At 38.3% G+C, this 15,057-nt stretch overlaps 1 protein-coding gene across 1 annotated transcript in view; it reads left to right on the forward strand.

The window, feature by feature from the left end:
- Window positions 1–2,742: 2,742 nt before the first annotated feature.
- LOC6558915 overlaps window positions 2,743–15,057 on the forward strand; it is a 58,308-nt gene continuing 45,993 nt past the window's right edge. Inside the window, 3 exon segments of the mRNA XM_032741163.1 lie at window positions 2,743–3,138; window positions 7,868–9,554; window positions 12,192–12,541. Of these exon segments, the coding sequence (XP_032597054.1) occupies window positions 3,006–3,138; window positions 7,868–9,554; window positions 12,192–12,541 (2,170 nt within the window). The 5' untranslated portion in view covers window positions 2,743–3,005.

Genomic DNA, 15,057 nt, shown 5'->3' on the forward strand with positions numbered 1-15,057 from the left:
TTACATATTTTCACAACATGACTCAAAAGCAGAAAGAGAAATAATATAATAAAAATAAAAAACACAAAGGAAAAGAAAAAGAAAAACAAGTTAGGATAATTTGATTATGCTCATAAAATCTGCTCGACCACAAGACACTGTGTACATAAGTCTATGGTACATAAGTAATGGAATGAAGGCAGAGAAATAAAAAAATTAAAATAAACAACATATAAATATTGGCAAATGTGGCAGCCTGTGGACACTCTTATGAATATTATTTACATATTTTCAGAACATGACTCAAAAGCAGAAAGAGAAATAATATAATAAAAATAAAAAACACAAAGGAAAATATAAATGAATGAATATTATTTATATATTTTCACAACATGACTCAAAAGCAGAAAGAGAAATAATATAATAAAAATAAAAAACACAAAGGAAAAGAAAAAGAAAAACAAGTTAGGATAATTTGATTATGCTCATAAAATCTGCTCGACCACAAGACACTGTGTACATAAGTCTATTCACAGCTGCTATTTCTAAATATTCCATTTAAGTATTTCACATACATATCCCACCTTTGTCTGCCATTCGACTTTAATATACCCCATTTCAGCTATTGTGGAAAGTATTACGAGCAAGAACAACTTGCCACATTTGGCCATGACTGCAAGTTCAATAATTGAAATGTTGCGGGTGTGTTTTTAAACGGCAACAAGAACAACAAACTGCCACGACTATTATTTTGAAAGCAGTTGTATCTGAAGCAACGACGTGGTTAAAAATTCGAGCAGAGACTGCAGTCGAAATGCTTTGGCAGGTTAATGGAATAATCTCATAAATTATCTTAAACTACCTGCAACTATACTTATCCTACCTAGAACTTTGTCTGGGTTGTGATTTCCTGCTTCAAATGCGTCTAGACTCTAGACTCCATATCCTACTATTATAATAGGCGATAATAGGCCTCTTCAACTGTCAGATTAAACATCCTGCCTTATGTTGAAAGGCTGTACTTTTTAGGATATTCTGGCATGGTTTTGATTTTGTATATTTTATATACATTTTAAATTTAAGTTTATAATGCAGAAAGAATAAGAATCGTCTCTACCTTTTATAGTCTCTGACAAGTCTAGATTGACATGCTTGTTGCTACTGCTTAAGAATACATATAATTAATGGGATCTTAGCTGCTTCCTTCTGTTTATTGCATGCTCTTTCACAACTGGTTCAATCAGACATATCAACATATCAATCTGTCCATCACTCAAAAATTGACACAACGCCCACACGAGCGGAAACAGTTGGACAAGAACTCAATTAAATTAGAATCAAACTCAATTATCTCTGTTGTGATACGAGGAATAATGTCATTAGATGTGACCTTCCTGCTGCCCTGTGCATCGTTTTTAACAGTTTATAAAAGCACTTAACCAACACACCACACACACCCGCACACACACACTAATGCAAAATTTCAGCTGACAAAGTTTACATTTGACCTTTGGCATATTTGCCACACAGTTGACAGTTGTCAGGCCATGCAACTAACTTAAATATGCATATGTTGATTTGAGTTGATCTGATATACAAGGCAAAGTTGATGCCAATTAACAAATTATACGTACTACTTATTTGGGCAACAACAGCAGCTCACACATACGTATCAAACGCGGATATATAGACAGACAGATTATGGTGTGCACCCATTAAATGTGCGTAGTTAGGATTCCTGCAACTGCAACATTTACCGTTGGCCTCAAAAACCAGATAATGTCTGTTCGTCTCGGACTCTTAGTGGTGGTCTTTAATGAGTTTTGCTACACTCGGAGTTTTTCTTATCAGATACAGGGTATATTTTTCTAAAATGTAGAAAGAAGATATGTCTGAATTCCAGGTTGCTGTTTTTTATATACTCTAACTTAGTTTTACTTACTTTATAGATATATTTTATACTTTCGTATATAGAAGAAAAATACGTATAATTTCCAAGTTGTTTTTAAATGTTAGGTAAAATTAAGTTTTCAAGGTCGACTTTTTTGCTGAGTGTACTGCTTGCTGTTATGCAGAGGCACACGCTATGGCATAGATATGTGTGTACTTCTGATGGCGGTCAAGTTCTAGTGTGATGATGGGGCACAAAACACACACACACACACACATATGTTGACTCATTGGCAAAGTTAGGTAGTCACAAAAAAGGCACATTAAATACTTTGCATAGAGTAATCTCAGCTGAACGAAGACAGCCAGTCAGTAAACTAGTTCAATCTAAATTCCCATTTAGCTGGCCAGGTTTCACTGTATATTCACCAACAGCTGAGCATCATCTGTCTGTATTGTGTCTATCTATGCATTCTTCTCTTTCCCTCTCTTCTCTCTTCTCTCATTTCTCTTCGTGTCTCTTTTAAGCTGTTACCGCTGCACGTTTTTCGTTTTGTTTTGATTTTGCTTGTTCTACCCACACACACAGTCTCGAACGCCAAAAGCAAACACACTCACACACACGCATTTACACACACTCAGTAGCTCACATAGATACTCTCAGAGTTTTATAATAAAACGGCAGCCGCTTGTTGTTCGATTTTTGTTTTTGTTTTAATTCTTTTGCTTCGTCGCGAGCCCAAAAGATAAAGAATGAAAATGAAAAAAAAGAAAAAAAATCGTGTTGTGTACAAACCAACGGCAACTGAATTGTGAACAACACAAATGCCTGACGCCGTTGCCAGTTCTAGTATCTAGAGATACATTCAGTCGCAAAAGCGTTTAGCGCCGAGTCGGACGACGACAAACTGAAAACTGTTGCTTGGGAAAATTACAGCAGCAAAAAAAATTTGGGCAAGAAAAAAATCGCAAGGCAGACAAACAGCGAGTGCAAAGCGCTTTTCTATTTTCGCCTCAAGTGCAAAACAAAAAAAATAACGCCTGAAATCCAACAGAGCAATAATAAGAAAGAACTTGACGCGTGTGGCGAATAAAATAATAATTTTGTAGTTCGTTGTGTATGCTTGCAACAAAATATGTTGGCCATCAAGGAGTGCCTCATTCGGGAAGGTGTGCTTCAGCTGGATGTGCCTCAGCAGCAGCAGCAGCGACACTTTCAACTGCAGTCGAGCAGAAGCAGCAATAATATGGATATGCCACGCTATCGCAGTTAGTAATATATACCACATTTATTTACTGTTGCGATAAAAATAGTAACGCCACTCTCACGTATTAATATTAATATATATTTTTTTGATTTCCAAGTTTAAGGGCCTTATAAATTTTATTCACCGTTTGTAACGTATTTAAATTTTATGAAAATTAAAATTTAAATTTAAATAGTACATTTTATGATAAATTAACGAAACAAGTTATAGCAGCATTTTTTAAAATGTGAAATTTAAATTTGCAATTAAGAAAATTATAAATAAATAAACTATTTCTACAAAGAATTCGTAAGTGGTGCGAATACTAAAATATATATTAAAAATCAAAATTTGAAAAAATTGCAATTGTAATAGTTTGCTTTTTGCATTCGTAAGAATAAATGTCGTAGTGGTGCTATTATTTTGTCGCAACAGTATATATATATAGGTATAGTTAGCTATTAGTTTGTTTCGCTTAGATATGAATTCTAATCTACCAAACGCCATTTGTTAATGTAAATGACACAAGTTGAACAGCAAAATTGGTTTTATATACCTCATAATCATGTTATTAGTCTGCGTAATCATCATGAATCATGTGTTTAATATTTATTAGTGTAGGGTATCTGGCAGTCGTATTTATATTATCTATATACTACACATTTGTGCATAGACCATATCACTTGTTATTTATAGATTCTGGCGTCGTCGTCCAGCTATCGCAGCAACATTTTCCTATATATAGAGTTACTTTTTGATGTGTTATTGTTTAATAACTGTTAATGATTTGTCTAGCTTTTGTTTAGCCCCCAAACAAATTGTTATTTTGTATTTGTTGCCACCAAATGCTTTGAGCCACTCTCTACCAAAAAGTTCATTGTTTCTCTTAGCATTTCGATAAAATAAAAAGGTTCAAAAGCAACGAGCTGAATTTGTGTCATTTGTCTGCTGATGTTTTTGTTGTGGCTTGTGAGTTGTTGTTGTTGATTGTTGTAATACTGTCAGCTTTTATTTTGAAGTGATTGTTTTTTGATATCACATGTTTTTTTTCCTTTTTGTTTAAGTCTTGATGTACGACCGCTTTTAGGTTTTGTTGGAACAATGTTCCAATCAGAGACCATTTGCAAATTGCTATTTACGATTCTATTTTAACAGAAGATGGCTTGAAGCGCACCAATTCAAGATTTGAGCGGAAGATGAGATTTAAATGTTAGTGGTAAACGCTTAGGTAACTTTTCATAGCTAGCAACAGTTGAAAAATCAATTAATTATCATTCAGCCAACAGTTGAAAAAGTAATGAATATTTTCTAAAAAAAAAAAAATTTCCCTCAAATACGGCAACTGTTGCTGGGATTAAGCCTTCATTTGCAGAGCCACGCCCACACTTAGACTGAGCCTCTATATATATATATATATTTATATATATATATTTATTTATATATATTTATTTATATATATATATTTATTTATATATATGCCACTTTATATAAGTGCCACAAAATTTAAAAGATAGCCCACGCCCCAAGAAGATATCGATGTGGCTGTGAATGTGAATGTGGCCCACTCTTTAAGTTGTTTGGTGATTAAATTTGTGCATTGCATTGGCAGGCGGCATAAAAAACTAGAATGTTATTTTTAGAGTCAGGCAGCATATAGGAAAAATGAGGAGAACGAGAGGGCCAGAAGGAGCAGAGAGGAGGCTGTTGGAGGCACAGTTTGTCTGCCACTTGACGCGCCGGCGATGTGGGCAGTTTGCCCTTGCGTTTAAAAATAAGACTGCAACTGTAAACAGCGAAGAGAAGAAAAGACGACAAGACGACGAGACGAGGCAATGTCGACAGCAACAACAACATCTGCAACGCCAACAACAGTAACAACAACAGCTGCAACTGCAAATATTCACTTTGCAGCTTTTGGTTTTGATACCCCGAACCCATTGAAAATGGGTTAATAGGGTGTGATGGTTTGTTACTTAAGTATATAACAGGCAGCAGGAAGCAACAGCGACCCCATAAAGTATATATATTCCTGATCAGGAGTAACAGCCGCGTCAATATAGCCATGTCCGTCTATATGAAGATTATAAGAACTATAGACTTCAAATTTGGTATAAAGGTTCCAGATCCGTAAAAATAAAAAAGTTGTTATCGAAAAGTATTCTCTCGTTCTCCAATAAATCTAGAATATATTTAACAGCTGGTTGCAGGGTATATCGTAGTAGAACTCACTCGACTACAGCTTGTCTTACTTCAGACAGTTGAATCAATACAACGTTTTGCTTGGTGCCACAAAATTTACGCCTTGACAATTTGATATGAGTGCGCGAGGCAGCCGCCACTCAGACATGTAGCAAGCAGCTTAGGCGGGTTGCCACAAAGCTGCAGTTGCTGCAACAACTTCAGCTGCTGTGTCTCCTCACTTTCCATATTAATTATGCAACGCAAAGGAAAACAAAGCCATGTAAAACGAAGCGAAGCAAGGCAATCGATCAATCAGCTTGCCACACACCAGCAGCAGCAGTGGCAGCAATCAGCGGCAGCAGCAACAGCAGCAGCATTTGGTAATAAGCAGTTGAAGCCACAAAAATGTTGCACAGTCAATTGTTGCTGTTGTTTTAGTTACGCGAAATCAACTCGCAGTTTTTTTTTTCCTTGCTGCCAACAATTAGTTTAGTCGACTTTTCCGCCCAAATCAAACCGATCGTTAACATGCAACAAAATACAAACTGTTTGTTTATTATAAAGCCAAACGGTAAGCTGCCAAGATATGCGGCACATGCATTCTGCTGGCTTCGTTTATTTATTTATTTTTGATCCTATATGTATTTCAATTCTTTGTCTTATTCTGTTGGATTTTTGGCAAGCAATTTAGCATTGGAGAATTCCGCGCTGTTCTCTAAAAATTTTGCAATTGCGTAAATGCATTAGCAAAATATTATACATTTTTTGAGGTTTAAATACAGCAATACCCTGTAACCAAAAGTCAGCTCAAACTCTGTCCATAAATGGACATAATACCTGCTCAGATTGTAATTTAATTTAAACTGAGAGAGAAGTCTAAATGTGGGCGAGTATTTGTCAATCTCAATCCGCTAATTTCAGTCAAGGCTTGTCAAGGGCTTTTCTGGTTTGTCTTCATCCACAACTCCAACAGCACACATCCCACACATTCCACTTCCCATTCCCCTTCCCAATTTCATTCCCATTTCAAATAAGCAGACAAAGCCGGAAACCCAATTAAATGACTAAAACACTAAACGGCAGTTGCCAAGCGGCCTTCAATTCATTAATTTTGTCGTCTTGTGCTTACTTGGAGGCATGGCCCTTATAGTCTTATTTCGAGTTTTTCGTTTGGGTTCTAATGAGTTCGCGACATAAATATCTTTTTACCCATTGAAAATGGCAAAAGAAAGGGTATTATGAAGAAAGGAAGAAGTAAACAATGCCGAACCCATAAGATATATATACATATTTATATATTGCAGTTTTGATTTTAAATGCAGTATTTTTCGAGTGATCAAACCATGACTAGAAAGCCGTGGTTGACCAAAATCTGGTATTTGGGAGCAATCAATTTTTTCATACAACACGTAAATTTAAAAGCTGGGTAGAGGGTATCTTCCAGTCCAGCTGTCTCGCGCCTGTAGCATATTCCAACTATTTTTGAGTTAACTATGAAAAGAGCACAAAGAATTTGAATTATATGGGAAACAGTTGTTTAGAACAAGTGCTGACTGAGCACTAGCTGTTAATGAATTGCAACTGTCCTCATGAATCAAATGATGAATGAGATAAATAAAATGTATAGAATACACTTTAAAAGTGTATATTTCGCTTTAGTTTGCTCACTGCAAAGATATCTAAATTAAATAGCTTGTAAGGAAGCAAAGCAAAAGCTAAAGGTATTCACCTGATAATTTTCACTCCACCCAAATTTCACTCCACCTAATAAGCGCATGTTGTGTACCTAATTATAATGAATGAACTACTCTGAAAATGGCTTAACTAATCACCTTTGACGCGGCGAGTCACGAAAAAAGAACTCAAGTCCAAGAGGAAAAACAAAATTATCGCAAAGATTCAATTCAACAGAATGTTGCAGTTAGCTGGGCTCGTGCTAATGTCTCGGTGTATATGTGTGTAGTTGTGTGTAGGTGTGTGGGATGGCTAGTGGGGGCTGACTATAAAAAGCGGTCAACCCTCAGCTCACCTTGACACGATTGTTGGGGACGTCCACGATATTTAGAAGAGAGTGCCCAGGTGCAATTTAATTGCTGCCAAGATTTCTAAAGGGAATCAAAATATAAGAGAATATACAGCTGTGATCAAAATAATGGTAGTGCACACGTGTTTTGGATAATGTTAAAAAATACCTGCCAAATACTTCAAATATAATGAAAATTTGATTTAAATTAAATCAAGCAATTACTGAAGATAAGTAAATATTTATTAGTTGGCATAGCTATACAATTTATTAAGAACAAAAATTAAGGTGGCTAAATTTAATAATTTATATGTTCATTTTTATTAAGTTATTATTTAAATTTATCATTATAATAGAAGTGAAATAATAGTTTTCTCAGCTTCTAAATACTTCTAAAATCTTGACATGATGGATGGGTTTATTTTACTACACAACAAACCTATAGCATTTGTAAAATGCATTTATCTAAATTAAGATTTCATTACGTTTACTTTTGAGTTGCTCTTCTACACACAACAACTAACAACAGTTTCTTATTCTCTCCTAGAAACTATTGCGGCCTCAAGTGACTTATCTACAGCATCCGCCACTGCCAAAACTAGCTGCCAGCAACAACAAGAATTATCAGACGAATCTGCATCCGCTCGAGTCTCGTCTCGTGGACAACATCAGCACTTTCTTCACCATACAACGCCCGCTTATTATACGGATCTCCAGTTGCGCATCCATACGCCGAATGCATCCGATGTGGGTGCATTGAATGAGAATTATCAGAGTGTTTATAGCACGCCCAGCACACAGCTGGTGGAGCAGCGTTGCTTTCCCAAGAGCAACAAGAAGGTCTTGCCTGCCCCAACAACAACCAATCAGCGTGCTTCATTTTTTCGACTTGGCGACGCTGCATCCACAGAGAACCCCAACAGCACAAGACGCGCACCACGCAGCAGCAGCAGCAGCAACAACAAGGAACGCTGCGCCAAATCCTTGCCGCCCACAGTGAGCCCTACAAAAGGTGAAGAACCACCAACCCATAACAATCCTATCGCCAGTCGCACTAGTAGTTGTAGTAGATCACCTGTAGTCCCAGCTAGCTGTCCACTAGTTGTTCAACCAGCAGCAGCAGCAAATCTTGCCAGTCGGCATAAGCAGCGCTTCCAGCAGCGCTCTAAGCGGGCAGTTCGCGTGCGAAGCGAATCGCGTCCGATCAGCGCACTCTACGACATAATATGCAAGGAGAAGGGCCTCGACGTAGGCGATTCCAGCACCACAACGACGAGCAGAAGCAGAAGCAGCAGCAGCAAGAGCCACAGCAGGAGCAGGAGCCACAGCAGAAGCAACGAGGAGGAGCAATCAACGCAATCGAAGTTGGGCAAAAGCAACACGCTGGCGACCTTTTGGCCCTTGCATCATCAATACCACCATCACCACCAACAACAGCACCACAACCAGTACCACAGAGCTACAATGAGCGGCACTAATCAGCAGCAACAGGCGGCGGCGTCGACAGATCAGCAGCTGATCACCAAACAGAAACGCATCCGTCTCCAACCCGATGACCGTTCCAGTGAGGATGAGAATGATGATGATGATGCCAATGAATATAGCTATGCGCTGCACTCTAGTCAAAAGGTAACCAATGTCAGTTTGGGCAAGGCCAAATCAATGCCGCCCACAGACTCAATCTCGAGCTACCTCAATCAGCCTCAGACCCAGCTGCAGACCCAGTTGGCAGCGATGCCAACAACAGTGCCACCACCAATGACACGCCCACGTGCTGCCAAGAGTTTGGAGCCATGCTCAGCCTCGCAGCTGGTCTCGAGTTACCACGAAGGACATCCGATTAGTACGGAGGGTCCGTTTGTGGATCCACCAAAGTTGTGCCTAACGGAACTCAATCGACGCATCAACAGCGACAGCAACAAAAAGCACGAAGAATTGAAATCAGCAAACATGTATGAGCAGGGCGAAGTACTTGAAACGCTCGCACGCTGGCAACAGGAGCTGTGCTCCACCAACTCCGGCAGTGAAAAGTCCTCAGCTCATCAGCTTCTAAACGGTGCTAATGGTCATCATCATCATCTTCATTATCGCGATCATGAGCATGAACATGAACTCTCTCCCGATCATCTGCATCCAGTGACAGTAGAAGGTCATTATCAGACACAGCCTCAGTCTCAGCCTCAATCCAATCATTATCTTCATCATCAGCATCACCAGGCGACAAATGCACGCAGGTAAGTGGCTGCTACCAAAAATCCTGTACCACTCTTCACTCTGTATAAATGTGTCTGCATCTGTATCTATAACTGAATTAGCCATATGAAATTACACATTTGCCAATTATCAGACTGAAGGATTGTCATTTCTCACGAAATGGCAAGTGCTTACGTAAAAATAACAAAATAAATTCAAACTTCAGCATTCGTCACTGTGTCTTGCCAAAAAACTTATAAATTAGAGCCAGAGCTTAAACTCTCCCTTTATAAGCGCACAGCTCACAACTTGGAGTCATCCTAATCCTTAGCCGCTGAAATAAATTGTATTCAATTGTGTGTTTACAGCTCTCTCAGAAATCTTCACTCAGCGATTGTTACATAAGCCTAAGCCGGGCCCCCAAAACAAATCGTCATAGACAACAATAACAACAACAACTTGGGGCATCTTTTGGAGTCTTGTTAACAAACCAAATCTGTGTATTGTTCAGCTTGCTTTATGTGCTCTGTTATGTTGTCCATTGTTTTGTTTTGTTGGATGTTGCGAGAAACATCTTCGGTGCGATTCGATGTTTCCATCAATTATAATAAGATAAATCAAATCGAATGGCATATTGACGCTGTCACTGAACCCGACTCCCAAAAAATGCCCCCAAACCCTAACCCCAAGCCCGAAACGTGGCTTTAGAAAGCACCTGTTGTACACCCAAGTCAAACTGAAAACCGGGCGACAAGTTTTCCATAGGCTGTCCGTCGGCTTTCGCTACAAAAATGCCTCATAAAAACAGACAACAGAAAACAACAACCAAATATACATATATATATATATAAAATTCAAAATAAAGAAAAGAAAAATAAAAAAAAATAGTAGAAAATTGTCAAAATTAAAAACGAACGTAGAATTTGTGCAGAAGAGCCACGAAAAATTTGAATGCGTTCAATTAAGTTTGAAATTTATTGAGCCCGTTTCGTTGACAACGACAGGCTGAAGCTGGGCCTGGTCACCTGGTGGCCACCTCATTGAAAGTCACCTGCTGTGCTTCAGGCCTCGGCTCTAACCAACTACCACTCTATTAATTCAGTGGCCAAGTCGAGCCTGCTGTCTGCTCTTCTGTTGTCTGGCCCAGCTATTGCGTTGCGTCGTCGCCTGGTCTGGTCTGGCAATTTTCTTCTAGTCCTGATTTCGCTTTCTGGCACTGCGCAGCTGTGCAGCCGAAAAAAAAAACTGGACAACCGGTTGGCTGTCTCTAGGCATCACTTTTCCTTTTTTCTTTTCTTTTTTCTCCCCAAAAAGCTTTCCTTGAGGCAATCAACAAGTTGGAAAGTTCTTTTTCTGGCTGTACAAAATTGTTTACAAATATTGGAAATTTCCGATTGACAGCTGTTTAAGAAGAAGGCCAAAAGTCGTTAATAATTATGATGATGATGTCTCGCATTGCCTTGAATGATGCTTAGAGGCATGTAGATGTTGTTTGTTATTCAGCAGCGGACAATGGGATCAAGGGCATGAGATAAACATCTCCTACAACAATTCAATTAAAAGGAAGACAAAGTGAATTACATTTGTATCGAATTACTGGTTATTCTGTCTCATTTAATTACTTTGAAATGCATCCTAGGAATTCATTTTGTAAAACTTGTGAGCTGAATTCCACAAAGTTTCTATTGAAGGGTACATTGCTGTCACCTTTAATTATCTTCGGTCTTTATGATCAACTCATTGGATCATTGAGGCGTCGCGACGTTTAAACATCAACTTACTGACTGACCGACCAACTGACTGACTGACTGACTGAATGAGTGAACAGCTGCAGATGTGTGATGAGGAAGTAAAATTCAGACCAGTCTCAGAGTGAACATATCGTTTACATGACAGACGATTGTCGATATTGAGTTACTGTTTTTGTTTTTGCCCTTCTTTTTTTTGTTGTTTTTTTTGTTACCTGCGCATGCGCAGCAACTACAAAAATAACACTCAACAAACATGACAACACTAACTAAACTTGTTGCGCTTTGTTCTTACTGAGTTGAAAGCAGAGAGAGAGAACAGCAAACAGACAAGAGCAGCAAGCAGCAAACCGAATTGTCTTTAATTTTGTTAAAGATTTTACTACCTGGCAAACAGGCAAGCAGGCAAACACAAAATGTGCGAATTTTGCACTCTTTGAGCGTTTTTTTTGTTGAGTTAATTTTGTAGCTGTTTGCCGTCTGCAAATGTGTGTATGTGTGTGTGTTTGAGTGTTTGCGTGTGTATCTGCAAGATACAAGCGGCAAAACCCCAAACAGCCAAAAAAAAATCTCTTGTTATTAGCTTCGCTTGCTGGTTATTGTTGTTGGTGTTTCCAATAGCTGTTGTTGTCGGGTCGGCCGCTCGATCTCGAGCTTGGGTTAGCAGAGTTACTTTCGGGCTGCCCGTCGGCAGTTGTTAAGCGTGTTTGAAGGCGTCGACTAGCAGAGCCCGCATATCTCTATCGGAAACAAACCGAAAACTCGAGCCCGAAAACTATTTTTCATTTCACCTTGCAATTTCCGATCAGATACATTTTGCGCGTGTGTGCTTAAAAAAGCTTCAACTATTTAAACACCATGTAAATCAATCTAAAGCAAACAATTTAATTGTGACATTTATTCGAATATCTTACACATCTTTTGCCGCAGATTCATAAGTCGCACCCCACGCTCGAGTAGCCGTCAGAGCGCTGGCCACTCATCGCCACCGCCACCGCCAGCTACCGGCTATCACAGCGACTCATCCAACAGTTCGACATCATCTCCCACACGTGCTGGATGCAACAAGCAGGAAGTTGCCACAGCTACGGATATTGCCAGTGGCAGTAGCATCGCTGCCGATCCACAATCATCGGCGAACGGCAATAGTTCCGCTTATGAGACGGCTGCCACCACGGTGATGACACATGCCACACCAGCCGAGCAGTTGCAGCCACCACTTGTTAAAGTTCCTAAGAGCACATCATCCGTTATCCCACGGCCTGCATCCGGGAATAGAGGTAAGTTCTGGACAACTTAGCCAGTTGTTATTTGGCTTTGCTTTGTGTCTCTATGTTTGAGTCTGAGTCTGTTTTGTGTTTGTATTTATATTTGTCTATGCATCGCTTGCTTTGTCTATCCAGTATGTGAGTGTTCTTTGGTTTTGTCTGCTATACTTTTTACAACTTTTTAAAAATATTTGTACTGCTTAATTCATTGTCATATTACCCGTTGTCCGTATACTATTCAGGTGTAATCTTTAGCTATTTTATTCCTTGACAATTTAGCTGGAAGTAGCTGGGTTTTCTTTCTTAAAAATATAAGCCACATTTTTTAAAGGTATCTTATATCCTAATAGAATAGTCTTTAGCAATTTTAATCCTTGAGAAGTCACCTGGAGCCAGCTGGTATCTCTTTCGGTGCTATCTTTAACTTTCTTTTCTTTCGTTTATGATTCAAATGTAGCCCTTAGCCAGTTTATTCCTTGATAATTTTGATGCAGCTGAGATATCTTACGTAGCCCTTTCTCCAAGCCTAAGCCATACTTTGTTTGAAGTTTTCATAATACACTGTCATATCTTTACTTTTACCCGCATAAGATTCAGCCCCCTTTAATTCTTTCACAAATAAGCTGTAAGCATCTGGGATCTCTTTCTTTTGCCATCCTTAGCTCCTGCTCTATCTCGCTTCAATTTTATTTCCACACACACTATTTTGCTTGAACTTTGCATGCTGATTCGTCTTTACACTTATTCATTAGCTCTTTCAACGCAAGCTTTCCCACCAAAAAAAAAAACGATAAGCACCATAATTAGCTTAAGACCCCGTAATTCCCCCATAGTTCCCCCGTTCGTCGGCCCTGAAGGGAAGCTGTCAACTTATCTCTCTGCAAATTCGTTGAACTCTCAAAGAGTCGCTGCAAAATCACTTGAAAATCTTACCACGTTTCTTTTATGGGCACTTATAAGTAATTTGAACCAAATTAGATCTTTGTACAGCTTGCCAATCAAGCCGAAAAAATGTTTGCCACACAACTTTTCGCAAAGAGACCTTCAATTTTTATTATCTAGTCTCTATACACCTGCGCATAGTTTGAATGCGACATTTTCAATCTGACTTAATGTCCGCAAGTTATATAAAATAATTGTGCAAAACTTCAAAACAATTTAAAATATTATGATTAAAGCAATTTTGCACAAGAGCCGTCCAAGATTTCTGTTTGCTAGTTTGAATTGATTTGCTTACCAGCGAAACATTTCATACACAAGTTGAATTATACATATATTTAATTTTTTTGGTGCAAGTCACATGCTGCCTTTGAAAAAAAGGTGAGGGGGTTTCCTCTCAATAATGAATACACATCTACTTCACAAAAACCCGAATTCACGCAACTTAAGCAAATGAAAGACGTCATAAAATTGCTAATAGTTATAAAAAAAAAAACAACAAAAAAAAAACAAACAAAGATATACGACAAGCTGTGCCCAATTTAATTTATTTATCAATTCGAACCAGCGGCGTTTCAATTCATTCAAAGTTTTGCCTTCATCTACTACTTGTTATTTAACAATTCATTAAAGAGTTTCATAAAACATTTTGACAAGCGCCGCGTTTTTGAGAAAGTGTCCCAAACTTGACTGATTGCCACATTTGCATAGTAGATTTGCAGCGTATCGATAGACAGCTCTCATACCATATCTATCAATATGATGTATATTTATGACATGACACATCGACGAAAGTTCTACAAAAAAAAATCAAGAAATTATAAACGTCAAACTAATGAAGATCGTTTAATCTGATGTATCGATTTCAATTTAAATTGGCGTATAAATTGATCATACCTATGTTTGGTTTATCTATCTATCAATATTTACAACAAGATTTCGCAACTTGCTTTAGTATAATCTTTTTTTTTTGTTTTGTGGCTTGTTCATCTCAACTTTATTGTTTGTGCGATATTAATTTCATTTCGTTCTTGCCGCTATTTTTGCCAGATGGTGTTTGTGGCATGGGTTTTTTCTGCTTTTTTCGGGAATCATGTCTAGGGCAATGTTCGAGCCAAAAAGTTTACTGATCTTTGACTGACGAAGAAGTGGCAATGCACGACGCGGCAATCTGTTCGTCATCTTTATGCTCTTTATCTCAGATGATGATTCGCTTTGCGTAAGTTTTGCCAGAATTTAGAAGATTACTCAAGTCAAATGGGAGGTCAGACAAAAAGTGACCAGAGCATAAACATATGTGCTAAACCGAATGCCCGCAGAGGAAGAAGCTCATCATGTGTTGGCCCTGTTATTTATTACGGCCAAGTCACAACCTCTGCTTCCCGAGAAAACAATACACTCAGCAAAATATTGAACTAAATTTTTAAAATTCGGTTTTCTATATTTTCTGGAAATGTATTTCTTAATAATATAAAATTACAACAAGAAAAACTTTATAGATTACAGGTCCATTTTTTTTTTCTGAGCTTAGTAAATTACACATATAGTTCAGCTAAAAACAAATCTAGCAACAGATGAAGACTTACTTA

This window comes from Drosophila grimshawi, unplaced genomic scaffold, assembly GCF_018153295.1.
Source record: "Drosophila grimshawi isolate 15287-2541.00 unplaced genomic scaffold, ASM1815329v1 contig_44, whole genome shotgun sequence".
In the NCBI taxonomy this organism is placed as follows: Eukaryota; Metazoa; Arthropoda; class Insecta; order Diptera; family Drosophilidae; genus Drosophila; species Drosophila grimshawi.